Here is a 17106-nt window from a genome sequence, read left to right on the forward strand (position 1 = left end):
TCTTTCTTGTAAAATATCATTAGGAGTACCATCTGAGATTCCTCCGCGACATCCTACCAGAACTCCTCCAGAAAGTCTTCTGGAATTCTTGCAGAATTCATTTAGAAGTTCCTGTCGGAATTCCTCCTGGAGTCACTTCTACACGATTCCTATAGAATTTTATTCTAGGATTCCTCCAGAAGTTTATCTCGGAGATTCCTCCAACAACTGATCCGTGACTCCTCCAGGAATTACTTTTAGAACTCCTCCAGCAGTTCCATCCGAAACTCCTCTATGTAAAACCAAAGAGAACTACGTTGGGAAAAATCCAGAGAAAAGTACTGAAAGAGTTCTTACAAAAACTTTATTCAAAAATCTTTGTTTAAAGGAACATCTGGAGCTAGAAACTCCTGCAAGAATTTGGAAGAAACTCCTGAAGGATATTGGTAGGAACTGCTGAAGGAAAAAGGGGAAACTTTTTCAGAAGAATTTTAGCAGAAGCTTCGGATATAGGCTTGAAGCATCCCGGTGGTAACTCCCGGAGAAATGTCGGAAAAAAACTGCTGGACGTATTCCGAAAGACATTCCTAGAAGAATGATGACAAGAATGTATGGAGGAATCTTGCTTGAAATGTTTGATGGAATTTCGGAAGGACATTTCGAGGAATTGCGTGAGGAACTCTTAAAGGTACCCCGAAAGGAACTCATTCAAGATACCCTGAGACATCCCGAAAGGAATTCTTGATGGAGTCCCCGAAGCAACCACTGGAGAAATTTTGGAATAAAAACTCTGAAGGAATCCTGGAAAAAACTCCCGGAGAAATTCCAGTTTGTATAAATCCTGGAAGGAATTGACGGAGAAACCCTGGAAGAAACTCTTGGATGATTTTGGTGGGAACTGCTAGAAAAACAGAGGAAGAAATCATGAAAAGAATCCCGAAAGAATCAATTGAAACCATCCTACAAAAAAAAAAAACACGATAGGAACTTCTGTAGGTATCCTAGAGATTCCTCCGCGAGATCCTACTGAGATTCCTACAGGAGGTCTTTCTAGAATTACTCCAAATGTAATTCAAGAGTTTCTGCCGAAATTTATCCAGTAGTTCCTTCTGAGATGCTTCCAGATATTCTTTCCGGGATTCCTGAAGGATTTTTTTCTGGATTCCTCCAGGAGTTCATTTCGGAATTTCCTCCGAAATTGTTCCCAGGATTTCTGCAGCAATTGCTATCAGAATTCCTCCAAGAGTTCGATCCGGGATTCTTCTAGAAATTCCTTTCTGTATATCTATGTGAATGTGAATCTAAACTTCCTGGAGAAATTCCTGTACAAATCTTAGCAAGAACTTTGCTTAGGACTCTCCGAAGGTGCTCCTGGAGCAATCTTGTGAGGTATTCCTGGAAAAATCTCTGAAGAAACTCATGAGGAGTCTGGGAAACATTTGCTGGACGATCACGGTAGGAGCTGCTGCAGGAATAGTGGGAGAAATTTGTAGAAGAATCTTTGCAACATTTACCCTGACAGGAATCTTTGAAGGAACGCTTATAGGGTAGGTAATCAAACTTTGAACCAAATTGCGGCTTTCTGAAGCAGTGCAAATTTTAAGTGATTTTTACTCCCACATGGAAATGATTTACTACGGCAAAATCGTATGTACATGAAAGCCACGTGTATAAGCTTTCTGTTAAATGGTAAAAAGTTTGTATTTGCACCGAATTTCATTGAAATATTCGATTTTTCATCAACAATGATTTTAATCTTAATTTGAACCATCGTAATCATAATTTGAACCAATTTTAATCTTAATTTGAACTACTGGCGGCAGCAGCTCGAGCAACTCACAAAACAGCCAATTCCATGCTAAACAATTAAAAATCACATGAATCTGCTAATTCTCATACCTATTTTTCATTAGGCAATGGAATCTCAACTCAGAATGTTCGAAATTCTTTAGGAATTTGGAAACTAGATTTGGAATTTTTCATCCCCCAAGAGTAAACAAAGGAACCACTAGCGCAATCTACAGGTCAACACTAGAAGCTCACCCCCGTTTACTAGTTCAAATTAAGATAACATTCTCCAAGTAAGAATCACTTAAATTTGATAATTTTATGACAAATAATGCGGAATATTATTCGGTTGGTCGATTCTACGATAAATAAGCTTTCATTTGACGTATTCACTTATTGCGTGTAATGCAATGCATGAGCTGTATGGAAGCACCGAAAATGAGCTTTCTCTGGGGGGAAATAGGTGAAATCACAGTGGTTTTTCAATTGGTTATTTTCGATGGCAAAAACGCTTTTTTCAATGCTTTTAAAGTTCATGTTATCAGATTATATTACGGAAAGCTGTTAAACATCTTTTTCGGGACAACATTTGCCCAAAAAATACGTCATTTCAATGAATTTCAAAATAGTTCAAATTAAGATTACAATTTGACTAGTTCACATTTTGATTTCTTACCCTAGAATGTCTGGAGAAATTCCGAAATTATGTTCAAGAAAATCAGGAAGGAAATCTTTTGCAACTGCGGAAGAAACCCCCGTTTACCCGTAGCCAGCCCCTGATATAGAAATTCTGGAGGCATCTCGAAAGAAACTCCAGGGAATCTCGAAAGGATTTCCTGGATAAATACTGGATGAATCCCGGAAGAAACTTGGTGAGAACCGCTCGAAAACAAAACCTCTATAAAAATCCCGGAAGCAACTCCTGAAGCCATTCTGAAAGAAATACGGTATAACCACCGACGAACCGACGTGACAGTGGCGATCCAAAACTGTCCCCCCCTAATTTAACAGTCGACCAGCGAAGCGAGCGATCGCTTCTGTCAAATCAGCACAGACGCGAACCGTTTCCTATATGAACACACGAGGGTTTTGTGTCGAGCTATCAAATCATCGCGAGCCGTTATAGAGGTGGCGGTATAGTGTTCGGCTATTTTTCATCATGGTGTCTCGGACAACAAATTTGAATTTATTTGTTCTAGCTGTCACGTCGGTTCGTCGGTGGTATAACCTCCTGTCGGAGTCTCAGAAAGATCTCTTCGAGGAATCCTTAAAAAAAACTTTTGTATGACTCGTGGAAGCAACTCCTGGATGGATCTCGGTAGGAGCTATGGAAGGAGTCCCGGAAGGAATTTCTGGAGGAACCCTGGAAAGAGCTACTGGAAGAATCCCCGAACGAACTAGATATTGGAGAAATCCCAGAAGAAACTTCTAGAGACATTCGGGATGGAATTTTTGGAAAAAAATAAACTCGGATGAATGCCTGGATGAATTTCGGTGGGAATTTTGAAAAGAGCTCCTGAATGAATCACTCTACTCACTTCCCATCGTTTCCTTAAAAAGGGATTATTCAATTCATGGCGCTCGCATCGATTTTACTCCTGTTTGACGTTTGCTTACTATCGCCATCTACTCAGTGGGTTTGCGAACCACAGCGTAATTAGCATTGGGCGATTATGTTTTCGTGACGATGATTTTTATTGCATTTTGTTCCAAGTGATACGTCTGTTTGTCTGTGTCTATAGCTTCAGATAATGGGGTCTCCAGTTAGCCTAGTGGTTAAGGCTATGGATCGCCAATCCGGAGACGGCAGGTTCGATTCCCGTTTCGGTCGGGAAAATTTTCTCTATCATTGTACTTGCCACACAACGTACAAATTCATGCAATGGTATGCAAAGAAAGCCCTTCAATTAATAACTGTGGAAGTGCTCTAAGAACACTTAGTTGAAGAGAGGCAGGCCAAGTTCCATTTCGTACGTCGAGACAATAGGACAGTCGGACTAGACTAGACTTCAGACAATAGGATGAATGCACAATCATAGCCAAAAAACTGCATGAGACAATCTTTAGACAACTTCCGCCGAATATGATCGTTGTAACGTAACTATATCTATATGTATGACTCATGATGAATGCAGCCGATTGGCCGCTTTGTTCCGGATCGGCAGTTTCTACTCGCACGCAGTCTACCAAGTCGCAAGCAGCAAGCGTTGACCGGCGAAGAAGTTTAAGGACACTATGCGTTTGTATCATTTATATAAACATTAGGGTGGTTCGTCATCATGGCTATTTCATTTCATTTGAGGATCTTGAAAGCTAATTATCAGAACAGACAGTCATGTCATAAAATACACTAATGAAAAGTACAAAGAAATTGAACAATAATACAGTTTTTAAACAAAATGGAATTGATTCAAGAACTTTGAAAACATTGAGTTTATGTCAATTATTTATTACTACTTCAGATCTAGATGCTTAGTAGTTTCATGAAGCCAAATCAAGTTAACATATTCAAAAGTTTTTGGCGATTCATGTATGTACAGTCAACTTGATGACAAGTATTTTTTTATTTCTTGGTATTTTTCTTCCTTTGAAAATTAAATTCAATAGTTATTGTAACGAAAACTCCTATAATTACTTCATGAAGAAATCTAATCTATTGAATTTTATTAATTTGATGACTGGAATGACATTTTTTACCAAATGAAACAGTTTTTCTATTAGTGATATTCTAATTTCATAAAAAATGGCCAAACTTAGCATTTAACCCTCTACTTCCCATGCTCTAGAGCACCATCGATTTTCGACGAACTCCGGACAAACGGAATTAGATGAATATGATGCAATCATTTTTAGAATATGGTTATAACCTCATAAGGTTGACCCAACTTGTTTCAATAGTTGAACTATTGATAAACAATCAAAAACCTATTGATTTACAACCAAAATTTTTTTTATTGATTTCGAAAAATTTAGCCAATTTGCAATAACTTTTGTTCTAGTACTTTTTTCGGAAACGCTTTTTTGGCATAGACATAGTCGTTCAAAGTCGTGGGAAGGAAAGGGTTAAGGCGGAACTGGAAGCATTTTCTATTTTTTTTTTGGTTTTTGATTTTTTGTAAAATAACGAAGCAATATTTTCAAAATCGGTTTTCGTGCACATGTAGAGTATGGATCAAGGTGTCTTCTGAATTTTTTTGAGGTGGAAAATGTTTTCTATTTTTGCAAAAAACTTTTTTTTTTGTGAAATTTCGTTCAAAAATGGTGTCTGCAAAAACGAAAAACATTTTCCACTACAAAAAAAATCAGAAAATACCTTAATCCATACTCTACATGTGTACGAAAACCGATTTTGAAAATATTGCTTCGTTATTTAATAAAAAATCCAAAACCAAAAAGTGAGGCAATGCTTCCAGCTTCGCCTTAAATTTGAATGTGTAAATTATTCATTTTGAACTTCTGCTTAATCTGACTACCTACTCATTAAATAAGTTCAATATCTGATGGAAATCGAATCAAATATATATGACCGTATGATGACCCACCCTAACATTTTATTCACGTTGCGTTGTTCGTGAGAATCAGCGTCATCGTCGCGCCAACCGTTTTGGTTCTTACTCATCAATGAAGAAGCTACCTAACGGACGGTACGGAATGCGAAAAATAACCAATAAACAAAGCGCATGTAATGATGCGGTGGTGAAGGTTGAAACACAAGTGATTGCAATGATATAAATATGGATGGAAACGCAAACTTCCGTATGCAAGGTGGTGTTTTTTTTTTCTCTGTGTGTGGTTGGAGGCAGCGAGACACTGTGTGGTCAGTACATTGGTAAAGGCCTCATTATTTGTTTACATTTCAAATTGGAATCGTCTGGCTAATAATACTGTTAATAAAATTATTTTTTCGCTACTAATTCTCTTCGAGCATCGACTTTTATCTTGGTGTAACGCCCCAAATTGAAATATTGTTTTCCCAAGAAACTTCCATAGACTTCCGCAGTGCTTTGTAACTCATACTCTCTACTTTATGACATTAACGTCTCAAATCAGGCTTTTCAAGAGTTAGCATTTTACATCGATCGCCGGAGTTAGTTCATAGCATTATTTTGTGTTGACGTTCATGCATATTGCATGCGTTATCGAATAAAATGTCTACATCGTGTGGTTTTATCATATAAATGCCATGCATACGTTCGGCGTATATCTATTCTATGACTTTTAGAAACATCATATTCGCGGTTTTTCTATATTCTCACTTTTAGCTAATAAAAATGTTTGAATTTTCACTTTTGTCACGGTCGCCATGTGATGTTTACTTATTCAGTAAACTTCCTGTTGCCGTTTCTCTAATAATTTTATTCAGTCTTCAACTTTTGCTGCTAAAGTCCTTGCTTTTCTTCTTCTTCTTTTTCTTCTGCTTCTTCTTCTTGGCGTAACGTCCCAACTGGATCAAAGCCTGTTTTTCAGCTGTGGTTCATGAGCACTTCCGGACTTCTTCCTCAGAGACTCATACTGTTAAAATCGCACTACTGAAGAACCATACCTATACCGATGAGAATTTCTCGTGGGAAGCAACCTGGAGAAATTAATGAGGAAATCATCGAAATCTCATAGCAGAATTAGCTTAACCCTTTGGAGCCGGAGGGGTCACATATCTTTTATACATACTGAGAAACGTTGCATAATCACCCGCAATTGTTGAACCAGTCTGAAGTCTACTTGCTATTATCATTAACCTTTAGGACAATCAGGGTCGTCCAAACTGTCCTATAATGAAGTCCTTCAAATCTACAAGAATAACTTTGTGTTTCCGCCATAAATAGCATTGCATAATCTGCTGGGATCCGAGATGCTCTTGAAATCTCAAATGTCATTTAGAGACACTATGGGGATATTTAAGGTTAGTCAAACTATTTTGGTCTACAGGTCTACAATCATAACAGTAGCCATATCTGCTATACTGAATAACGAATCGCGGTTACTGGACCAACCTAAAGTCTATTATATATTATTGTGAACCTTTGGGACATTCAGAGTCGTCCAAACTGTCCTGAAGTTCAGCTCTTGACAGTAACAGTAGTTATTCTCACAATCAACCGACACATCCGACTGTAATCTGCAATCCCCCTGACATTTCATTAATCATTCCAAGATAATTTTGAGATATTCCAGATCAACCAAACTACTTCGGAGACCATAGCTTCAGATCTACACTTGTCATAACAGCTTTTGCAACTACGTTAAGTAGTGTTACCTAATCCACTGTATTTACCGAAGTAGTTCGAGGAACAATAAGCGTTGTTATACAGTTAGGTTCCTGAGTGCAAACTTTTTAAAGGGTGATAGAGGACCATAAATGGTGAAAAAAATGTTCTACGCATATGGTCAAATCTCAACCGTTACGTAGTTATTGAACTTCCCATGTTTTTGACTCTTATTGCCCTAACTGGTTATAACTTGAAAATGGTAAATCCAATTGCCGTTTTTGGCCCTTATTCGAAAGATTATTGAATTTTCTATCAAATAGCATCTTTGAATCGATTGGTTTAGTTAAATAACTAAGTTTTCTAAAGCAAATAGCTCAAAAGTAGTGTGTTTTAATTTGTTTTTGTCAATTATCTTTGAAAAATGCGTAATAAATTAAAATTCTTTCTTTGGCAAAGTTGTGGCCCCTATTACACTCTACAATTTGTTCTTTGACACCAAACTTCTAACTCTTTTCGTTTTCTTGCAATTTTGATTTAAATGTGCGGCACAGTCCGCAAAAAAGTGCTTACCATGACAGTTGCTAATTTATGATCTGAAATGCGATGTTTAAATCGAAATTGCCAGAAAACGATAAGAGATAGAAGTTTGGTGTCAAAGAACGAATTGTAGTGTGGAATAAGGTCCACAACTTTGTCAGAGAAAGAATTTTAATTTACTACGCATTTTTCAAAGATAATTGACAAAAACAAATTAAAACACACTACTTTTGAGCTATTTGCTCTAGAAAACTTAGTTATTTAACTAAACCAATCGATTCAAAGATGCCATTTGATAGAAAATTCAATAATCTTTTGAATAAGGGCCAAAAACGGCGATGAGTTTGGCCATTTTCAAGTTATAGACAGTTAAGGCAATAAGAGTAAAAAACATGGAAAGTTCAATAACTACGTAGCGGTTAAGATTTGACCATTTGCGTAGAACAATTTTTTTCACCATTTATGGTCCTCTATCACCCTTTAAAAAGTTTGCACTCAGGAACCTAACACCCTGTATATTTTTGGGTTATTATGGGCCATCCTTACTATTATAGAGTTAGTTGATAAACACAATCACTGTAACATGAGGTGATTTCGTTTTAGATACAGTGTATCAAACAATTGTCCGTACAGCAATTTCTTGGTCAAAATAATTTTTCATTTAAATAATTACAACTTTTTTATACGTCAATCAAAAACGCTGAAATTTTGACCAATTATAACCCATGTATTCAAGCTCCATTGGTAAAATTTTGAACGAGATCGAATAAGTTTTCTGAAAGTTATAGAACTTTTAGTAAAACTTTTAAAATTTTTGAATTCATTTTTAAATCATTATATCTCAATATGTACTGGATGAAACTTTTTCAATATTTTTCGTGTTACAGCTTATACCTAAGGCTTTCATATGCAGCTTCGTTTAAGGTTTTATATTCACTACAAAAAATATGAAAAATCTGTATAATGATCAGAGTGTCATTTGGAAATTTATCATATTTTGATCAATAAAAGTGCCAAGTGTTTTCAACTTTTTTAAACTCTCTTAATGATATATTTTTATACAGGACCTACTAAACTACAAATGAAGAGTAGGTCCAATAGATTTTTCGTTCAGTTAATGCACTTTTATTGGTGGAAAATGCTTGGCAGATTATATGTGCAAAATATGGTAAATTTTAAAACATCGTCAACTACATACGCACATTTTTCATATTTTTAGTAGTGAATATAAAACCCCAAACATGGCTGCATATAAAAGCCTTAGGTATAAGATGTAACACAAACAAAAATGAAAAAAAATCATCGAGTACATATTGAGATATAATGTTTTAAAAATGTGTTCAAAAATCTTATAAGTTTTACTAAAAGTTCTATAACTTTCAGAAAGCTTATTCGATCTCGCTGAAAATTTTACTAATGAAGCTTTAATATATGATTCATGATTGGTCAAAATTTCAGCGTTTTTGATTGACGCATAAATAAGTTATCAACATTTGAATGAAAAATTATTTTGACAAAAAATTTGCTGTATGGACAATTGTTTGATACACTGTAGTTGCACAAGCAAATTGGATCCATGAATCTCTTAACTCTTAAAGGTCATTTCATGATAGTTTTGTGATAAATTAAGTCATCCAATCTTGCATGGACTTCACAACTTTATATCTACACTTCTAGACGAACATTTGAAAAGGGCCTATCTACTTTTTTGTAATTAAACATGTTTCTGTCTCTGCAGGGCCCATCTGCATCCACCCACGCACATCAACGCCCTTTACAGATAGCTTAAAGAACACTCTTTCTGATAAGGGTGTTGATGTGCGTGTGTGGATGCAGATGGGCCCTGCAGAGATAGAAACATGTTTGTTTACAAAAAGCAGATAGGCCCTTTTCAAATGTTCTAGACTTGCAATGCTAGCCTGCTATATTGAATGATACATAATGAACCATATTTACTATTATTCTTCAAAGACTAGTAGGCATTGTTTTGTACCCTTGGAACATTTAAGGTTACTCAAACTTTTATGAATCTCCATATGTGTGACGCGACCGAGGATAAGGACTGTAGCCACATCGTAGCTTTGTATAATGACAAAACTTACTGTTACACCCGGAAACTTTAGGATCTAAACTCAAGAATGGTTTGGATGACCTAGGATATCCTGACTGTCCTAATTCTATCTTGATCTTTCAGAAGACTAACTGGACAGGATAGACTACAAATCGTAGCTTTGTATAATGGATGAAGTAACCGTTGCATCCGTAGACTTTAGGATCTAAACTCAAGAACAGGATATCCCGACTAACCTGAAACTGTCAATTGAACTTTCAGAAGACTGACTGGACATAATGGATTACAAATCGTAGCTTTTTATAATTAAAAAGAAGTTATCGTTACACCCGTAGACTTTGGGATCTAAACTCAAGAACATTTTCGATGACCTAGGATATCCAAAAAAAATGTTCTGCGCCATATCCTACCCTTTATATGCTGTTGAGCACCAAAACCATAGAAATACGTAGAAACAACTCTATAATAACACTTAGAAAAATTCCGGCTTAAGTTAGGGTTAAGTCAAGGCTTAAGCCAATGATATATTGTATTGGAGTTTTCGTTCCTGACCGAAAATATTTTTGATAAGGCAACATAGCCAACATCAATGTGTGTGAATTGGGTCAGAAAAAAAAAACTGAATTTGACAGTAACTGATTTCGAACTTAGAAATAGTTTTAAAACTGTCAAAATTATTTATTTTTTTAGACTCCAATTGAGACAGAGCTTTACTACAGTAAACAAATATGCCAAATGTACATTTGGTGCTGGTTTATGACTTGCTTGTGGTGGGATTCCCCAGAAAATGCTTCGCGATTTCTCCACAAATTTCTTACAGGACTCCTTCAAGAGTTTCTTTTATGATTTCCAGGGAGTTCTTTATGAGATTCTTTAGAGTTATCTAGGATTTCTTGAGAAGTTCCCTCTGGGATCCTTTCAAGAACTTCTAAACAGGTCCCTTATGGGATTCCACCAGGGAGTCCTCCAGAGATTCATTCCGAGCTTCCTCCAGAAGTTAGTTCTAGAATTCTTTCGACTGTTCTTTTACGGAATCCTTCCATAGTTTTTTTCTGTATATTTCTTCTGGGATCCTTCCAGCAATTTCACATGGAGATTTCTTTCGGGATTCCTCCAAAAGTTCTTTCCGTGATCACTTCATGAATTCCTTCAGGAACTTCTTCCAAAATTACTTCAGGGATTCTCCTCCAGGAATACCTTGCGATGTTCCTCCAGGAGTTCCTTCTGAGATTTCTTCGGGAACTATTTCTGAGACTCATCAAAGAACCTTTTCCAGGAATCCTCTAAAACCTTCTTCCGGTGTTCCTCCAAATACTTGTACCACTTGATTCCACCAGAAACTCCTTCCGGGATTGTTTCAGGCATAACTTCCGGGATTCCTTCAAGACCTCCTTCTGGAATTCCTGTGGAAATCCCACCGGGAACTCCTTTCAGGATTTCTTCAAGAAGTTTTTTCGGGATTCCTTCGGAACTCCTTTGCGGAACACTTTGCGGAATCTTCCTCTGGGATTCTATCAGGAACTGTATCCAGGATTTCTCCAGAAACTCCTTCCTGAACTCCTCCTGATTTTTTTTTCAGGATTCTACTGGGAACTCCTTCCGGGATTCCTCAAAAAATTTCTCCCTTGATTCTTCCAGAAGATTCCATCTGGGGTGCCTCCAGGAACTGTTTCCTACAGATTATCCTGGAATTCCTCCCTCCGGAAGTTCATTTGTATTTTAATGAGTCAGCCGCATTAGAACGTTGCGTTAGCAAAGAAAGGAATAAATATCATATGTAGGTTCTTTCTAGTTCACTACATGCACTCATCGACATTGGTCGCAATTATACCGAGATAGAAAAGCTCAAGACGAGAGCAGCGACCCAGTGACCTTATAATATCAAATTAACATGAATGTGGTGGATTGCATCTCGAGCATTGCTTTCCAGTGTGATGAGATGCACTTCAGTTCTAAAACCGATAGATTGTGCAACATTATTTACCAACACAGAAGCAAATTCGCAATCGAGGGCGCGTGTCCACCAGGGGAGCAGCTAGCCATACATTCTAAGAACAACCGTCTCGATGCAATGGAAATACGTTATCACTTCTGGGGCTTTTTTGTATGAGCTACGTAGGCAAAAAGATCCGGTGGTGGCAAGGCAGCGATGGCGACGTGCAAATTCGAGCTGGACATCAAAGAACGCTCTGTGTTACTATAGTTGGGCTGTGCGGTGATTTACGGAATCGATTTTAGTGCTGATCCAATAGTTCGATAACGTCTTCACAATGTTTCCTAGTAAGCATAGTGCTAATGGCAGTATCATACTCTTTTCTATTTCCAGTCGTTGCAGTATTGAATATCAAAACGGAGCGATCATAGGCGGTGGAATCCGATCACGTTTTTCGTTTAGTCTCTTGGTTTTGTTTTATTAGTTTATTTTATTTTGCGTTGCCTCCGACGCCTAACCGACGACGACAACGGGTGGATTCGGGTTGGTTGGGATCCTTTTTGCCAGTGTAACGCAACGCGACACTCCAGCCACCCCGCATAACGAGTAGCGGCCTGTACCCCGGCAATAGCCTCTCAAACCCCTCCGACACGAAACACACCACACCATCCAGCAACAATGGCAAACAGTCCGCGGGCCGGTGGCGGTGCACAGCGACCAAATGGCGCCACACAGAACAAAATCTGCCAGTTCAAGCTGGTCCTGCTGGGTGAGTCGGCCGTCGGAAAGTCCTCGCTAGTGTTACGGTTCGTCAAAGGTCAGTTCCACGAGTACCAGGAGAGTACGATCGGTGCGGCCTTCCTCACGCAAACAGTCTGCATCGACGACACGACGGTCAAATTCGAGATCTGGGACACTGCTGGACAGGAAAGGTAGGTGTCTTGCTTTCTTTGTGCGTTCTTCTATATAGGTAGGGTCGAAAACATTGGTGAGCTCGTTCCATACAAGTTCAAGTTTGTATTTAAACTGCCATAAATATCATCCTTCCCCTCTGACAAATTTCGTCGAAATTATGTGTTTTGGACATGGCGAACAATTGGAACTTTTGTTTGATTCAATATGCTTGATTTAAAAAAAAATCATAACAAATCCTATTTATCACACTCTTAAACCAAAACTGTGACCAACCATATTATTCGAAACAACTTCATTAAACTTCGCAACTCTCTCCTTCCACAGGTACCACAGTCTCGCCCCAATGTACTACCGAGGTGCTCAGGCAGCTATTGTTGTCTACGATATTCAGAATCAAGATAGTTTTGCACGTGCTAAAACGTGGGTTAAAGAGCTTCAGCGACAGGTAACTCAATCTTAAATCGTGCCTAAATGTTCGCGGCTCACGCACCTACTCCCCCCATACTCGTCATTCTAGGCATCGCCGAACATTGTGATTGCGCTGGCCGGTAACAAAGCCGATCTCGCCAACAAACGCATGGTTGACTACGAGGAGGCTAAGCAATACGCGGACGAAAACGGACTGCTGTTCATGGAGACGTCGGCCAAAACCGCTGTGAATGTTAATGACATCTTTCTTGCAATAGGTAAGTACCTGAGCTGCCGATGGGTAAAAGCTATAAACGACCGCTGTTGTGAAACAGCTGTTTTCCGTGTGGCCTTTCCACTTGTTGTTTGCGCTGCTTACTCCCAAGAGGAGGGGGTGTCTATGAATCGCCGTTGTTCAACGCGAAGTTAATACACAGTCAGTCGGCATGCATGTTGCCGCACGGCTGACGAGAAAAGCTGACAACGGAACAGGCTAGTAATTGGTTTATTGGAGCTGCTACGGTGCTCCGTGTCGGCCAAGACAAATATAAATGCTGACCCCGTGAAAGGTTTTAGCATGGATCGATTTTCATATCAATATACTATGGCAGAACGAATGCTATATCGTCGTCCGTTCTTTTGCTTTGTGCATTGGTGAGGGAGCTGGCGTCACCCCCTGTAGTCGGGTGGAATGCATTTCTGAACGTGCGCATGAATATTATTGTTTTTATCTTTCCTTCATTCCTAAACTTAACGCTCGCTCCCCACTAGTTGCTATCTGCTCTCCTATGTCTTCTGTTTACGAGTAGTTTCCGTATAGTGTGAATTTCGGTGCTACTATCACAGGACATTCATGTTAGCGAACTTCTGCTCGGGAAATTATAGGTTGTTGGATTTACGATTGTCACGTGTTTACGTTTATTTCTCCTTTTTCGTAATAACACTTTCCAGGCTATTTTTATATCATTATACAGAATGTTTCTGAAATTTACTTGTATCAGGTATCAGAAGGCCGGCTCCAGAGGCACGTTATCCTCCATTTGGGACATTTGTGCCATCGCCAAAATAACAGCCTATTTCATCATCTACCTGAGGGAAAAAGGATTTGGATGGGGATAGGGACAGGTAGGGAAATAGGAAAAATACCCTGGAAGAGGGTACTAACGCACAAGCGTACCACAATGGGTTCAAACAGCGCCCTGAAAAGGGCACTGTAATAACGCATAAAGCGAAAGAGAGCCTATAGCTCTTTACCACAGCGGGTTAAGAACAACAGAATGTGCTGAAGATTCAGGTTTCTGAAGTCAGTTTCACTTAATAAGTGTTTACCGAATAGGGGATTCTTTCAATGATTTCACGATTTCTCACATGATTCCTTTAGAGATTTCTGCCAGGATTTCATTAACTCCCTTTTTTTGCATTAGGGTAATTTTTGACGTGGGATTTTCCCGAAGTTCCTCCTGCGTTTTGCCCAATGAAGTTTTCGCGGCATTTCTTCCATGATTAATTCCACGACCTCAACAAAAGTTATATCGCAGGTGTTTTCACAGAATTATTTCGCCTAAAGTTTCTCTCCAGATTCTTCTTGAAGATTTATCGCGATTCTTTCCCGTGTTTCTAATGAGACTTATCCAGTAGATCTTTCCGAGATTTATTCCAGAGTTGTTGCAGGAGTTCTTTATGGGCTTTCTACTAGAAATCCTGCAAGGATTTCTTAAGAAGCTCCTCGTGAATTTTCTGCAGGAGCTTCTGCCGGGATTTCTTTTGAAGTTTATCCTGAAATTTCCGTGAGCTTCCTTCGAAGTTTCGCCCTTGTTTCTACTGAAGTTTTAGCTGGAATACTTCCTAAAGGTTCGTGCTGAGATTTCTCTCGGTAAACTCTCTGAAGATTCCTTCCCAGCGTTGGTTTTCGGATATCTCTCGCGAGTTTTTCTGCGTTTAAACTGCACTATTTCTAGAGTTTTTTTTACGGAGTGCCTTTTAGAATTTCGGCAGGAGAAACCTGATAATATTTCTAATGGGATTCTTCCCGTGATTGCTTTCAGAGCTTTTCCCATGCTTTTCCTCGTAGTTGTTTACCGCTACCATATTTCTTGCGGTGATCCACATGAGATTATCTTTTTTTACAGATTTTATATGAATTATTCCCAGATATTTTCTCATCATCCCTACAGGAAATCGTTCCAAAATTCTGGAATTCTGGGATTCCTTAGATAGTTGCTTCAGGAGTTCTTGCAAAAATTTTTCCAGGAGTTTTTCTCGGAATGTCTCCTGGGATAACTTGCCAAACTCCTTGAGCGAAATTCCCGGAGAATCATCGGAAAGTGAAATATCGCTCAAAGATCTTTTGAAATAAACACGAAAGGTAGATTGGGAAAAATCCTGAGGATAACTAAGACATCTCGGAGAAAAAAAATCTGGGAGTTACCCCAGCAGGAAATGTGAGGGAATTTCAAGAAGGAACCCTAAAAACCTTCAAAAGAAATGCTGCGAGAATATTCCAGAAAAACATCGGAAGGATTTTGATAAGTTTTGGAACGATCTCCGGGAGGAATGTAGCGAGAAATTTGGTGGGAAAATCCCGGGAGGTAGGTCTGGGATCATTTCGGCGGAAATTGAATCATTAAAGTACTTGCCGCTACTTGGAATCGAACTCCTAATCTCCGTATCCACTTGTCCCGATGATGTCCTCGCTGCCACACTGCTATATATAAATAGCATAAAAAATAGCCCGTTTTGCGTTACTCCAGACAATGCTTTATAATTGTGCCACAAGAAACCTTACCCAACTTCATCTTGCTGCAAAAGCTTGTGAAACGTCAAGCTCAGTAATGTTTACATTGAACAAGCTGGGTGGTTGCGCCAACAGGTTCTTCATCGCAGCTTCTAGCTGAAAGAATGTTCTTTAAACATCTACGAAGCGCTGCTATTCTGTGTATCTGGCAACATTACAAAACGTACTGTATAAAAGCAGCTGGTTTATTGGTTGGGACTCTTATTCAATCTGCACATCCTCCGGTAAATCTTCCGGAGTTGGATTAAAGTGCAATAAAAGCAACCGAAATAATTTCACAGCAAAATAAAGTATTTGTGTAGTAGCTATATATCCGACTTAAAGTTTGTTTAGACAATAATGTTTACATCCGACAAGCCGTGTTGGTATACCAACAAATTCTTTATTACAGCTTCTAGCTGTAACGATATCGCAAAACGGCCTTCAAAGCGCTGCTGGTTTGTGGATTTGTCAGTATTATGAATTGTACTGTATAGAAGCAGCTGTTTTGTAACTGAGGACTCCTATTCGATTTGTTCAAGTTTATACATCTTCCGAGAAATCTCCCGGAGTTGGAAAAGAGTGCAGTAAATGCAAACCCAGTGACAAGTGGTTGATTTCTGACCAAACTCTGTTGGTAGCTGCATGGTGCTTGTTTTGCAGCCGTGTAATAGCTTATGGTTTATATTTGACAAGCTTCCCTTTTATTCAGCGTTGACTACTTCAACTCGATTGTTACACAACTGAAAGCAAATGACTGAAGCTTAAAGCGCAGAAAATATTAGCTGGTATTCTTTGAGGATTTCTTCAAGAATCGTTCCAGCATTCTGTCAAGGATTTCTTCAGGAGTTCTAGAATTCCGTTTGGGATTTTTCCCGGGATTTATTCATACGGTCAGGGATACTTTCTGGTATTCCATCAAAGATTCCTCCTGGGATTCTTTCAATGATTATTCCCGGGATTGCTTCATGTATTATTCCCTATATTGTATCATAGATTTATCCAGTATTCTTTATGGGTTTTCTCTCGGGATACCATTAGGAATTTCTCAAGGGTTTCCTTCCGAGATTCCTTTAAGATTTCTCCCAGGATTCATTCATTGATTCCTCTGGGGATTTCTTTATTGATTTTTCCAGATTTCCATTAGATATTCCTCGCGAGATTCATTCAGGGATTCTTTAAAGGATTCTACCCGAGTAGGGATTTTTCTCGGGAATCCTTTTGAGATATTTGCATTGAAAATTTCCTTTAGGGATTCCTTCTGAATTCATCCAGGGGTTTCTTCAAAATTTTCCCCCGTGATGCCTTCTCATTGATTCTTTTCAGTTTGTTTTTTTTTACGAATTAACACCGGTATTTCTTTAAGATTCCTTCTCGGATTCTTTTAATGATCGATTCCGACAGTCCTTCATGGATTCCTTCAGGCATTTCTTCAAAGATACCTTCCGCTATTTTTTAAGGGGTTCCTGGATTCCTTGAGACATTCCTCAAGGTT

General features: G+C 38.6%; 1 protein-coding gene across 5 annotated transcripts in view; it reads left to right on the forward strand.

Annotated features, from left to right (window-relative positions):
• The window catches only part of LOC109429880 (ras-related protein Rab-5B), a 47272-nt gene that overhangs the window by 24112 nt on the left and 6054 nt on the right, over positions 1-17106 (forward strand). For all 5 annotated transcript variants that reach the window (XR_002134833.3, XM_019705865.3, XM_019705868.3 and 2 more), the window contains exons 2-4: positions 11909-12447; positions 12755-12875; positions 12948-13116. Coding sequence is in view for 4 of the 5 variants with exons in the window: in XM_019705865.3 (XP_019561410.1) it covers positions 12194-12447; positions 12755-12875; positions 12948-13116 (544 nt within the window). In the remaining variant the exon portion in view is untranslated. The remainder of the gene's footprint in view (positions 1-11908; positions 12448-12754; positions 12876-12947; positions 13117-17106) is intronic.

Source organism: Aedes albopictus, chromosome 2 (genome assembly GCF_035046485.1).
Source record: "Aedes albopictus strain Foshan chromosome 2, AalbF5, whole genome shotgun sequence".
NCBI lineage: Eukaryota > Metazoa > Arthropoda > Insecta > Diptera > Culicidae > Aedes > Aedes albopictus.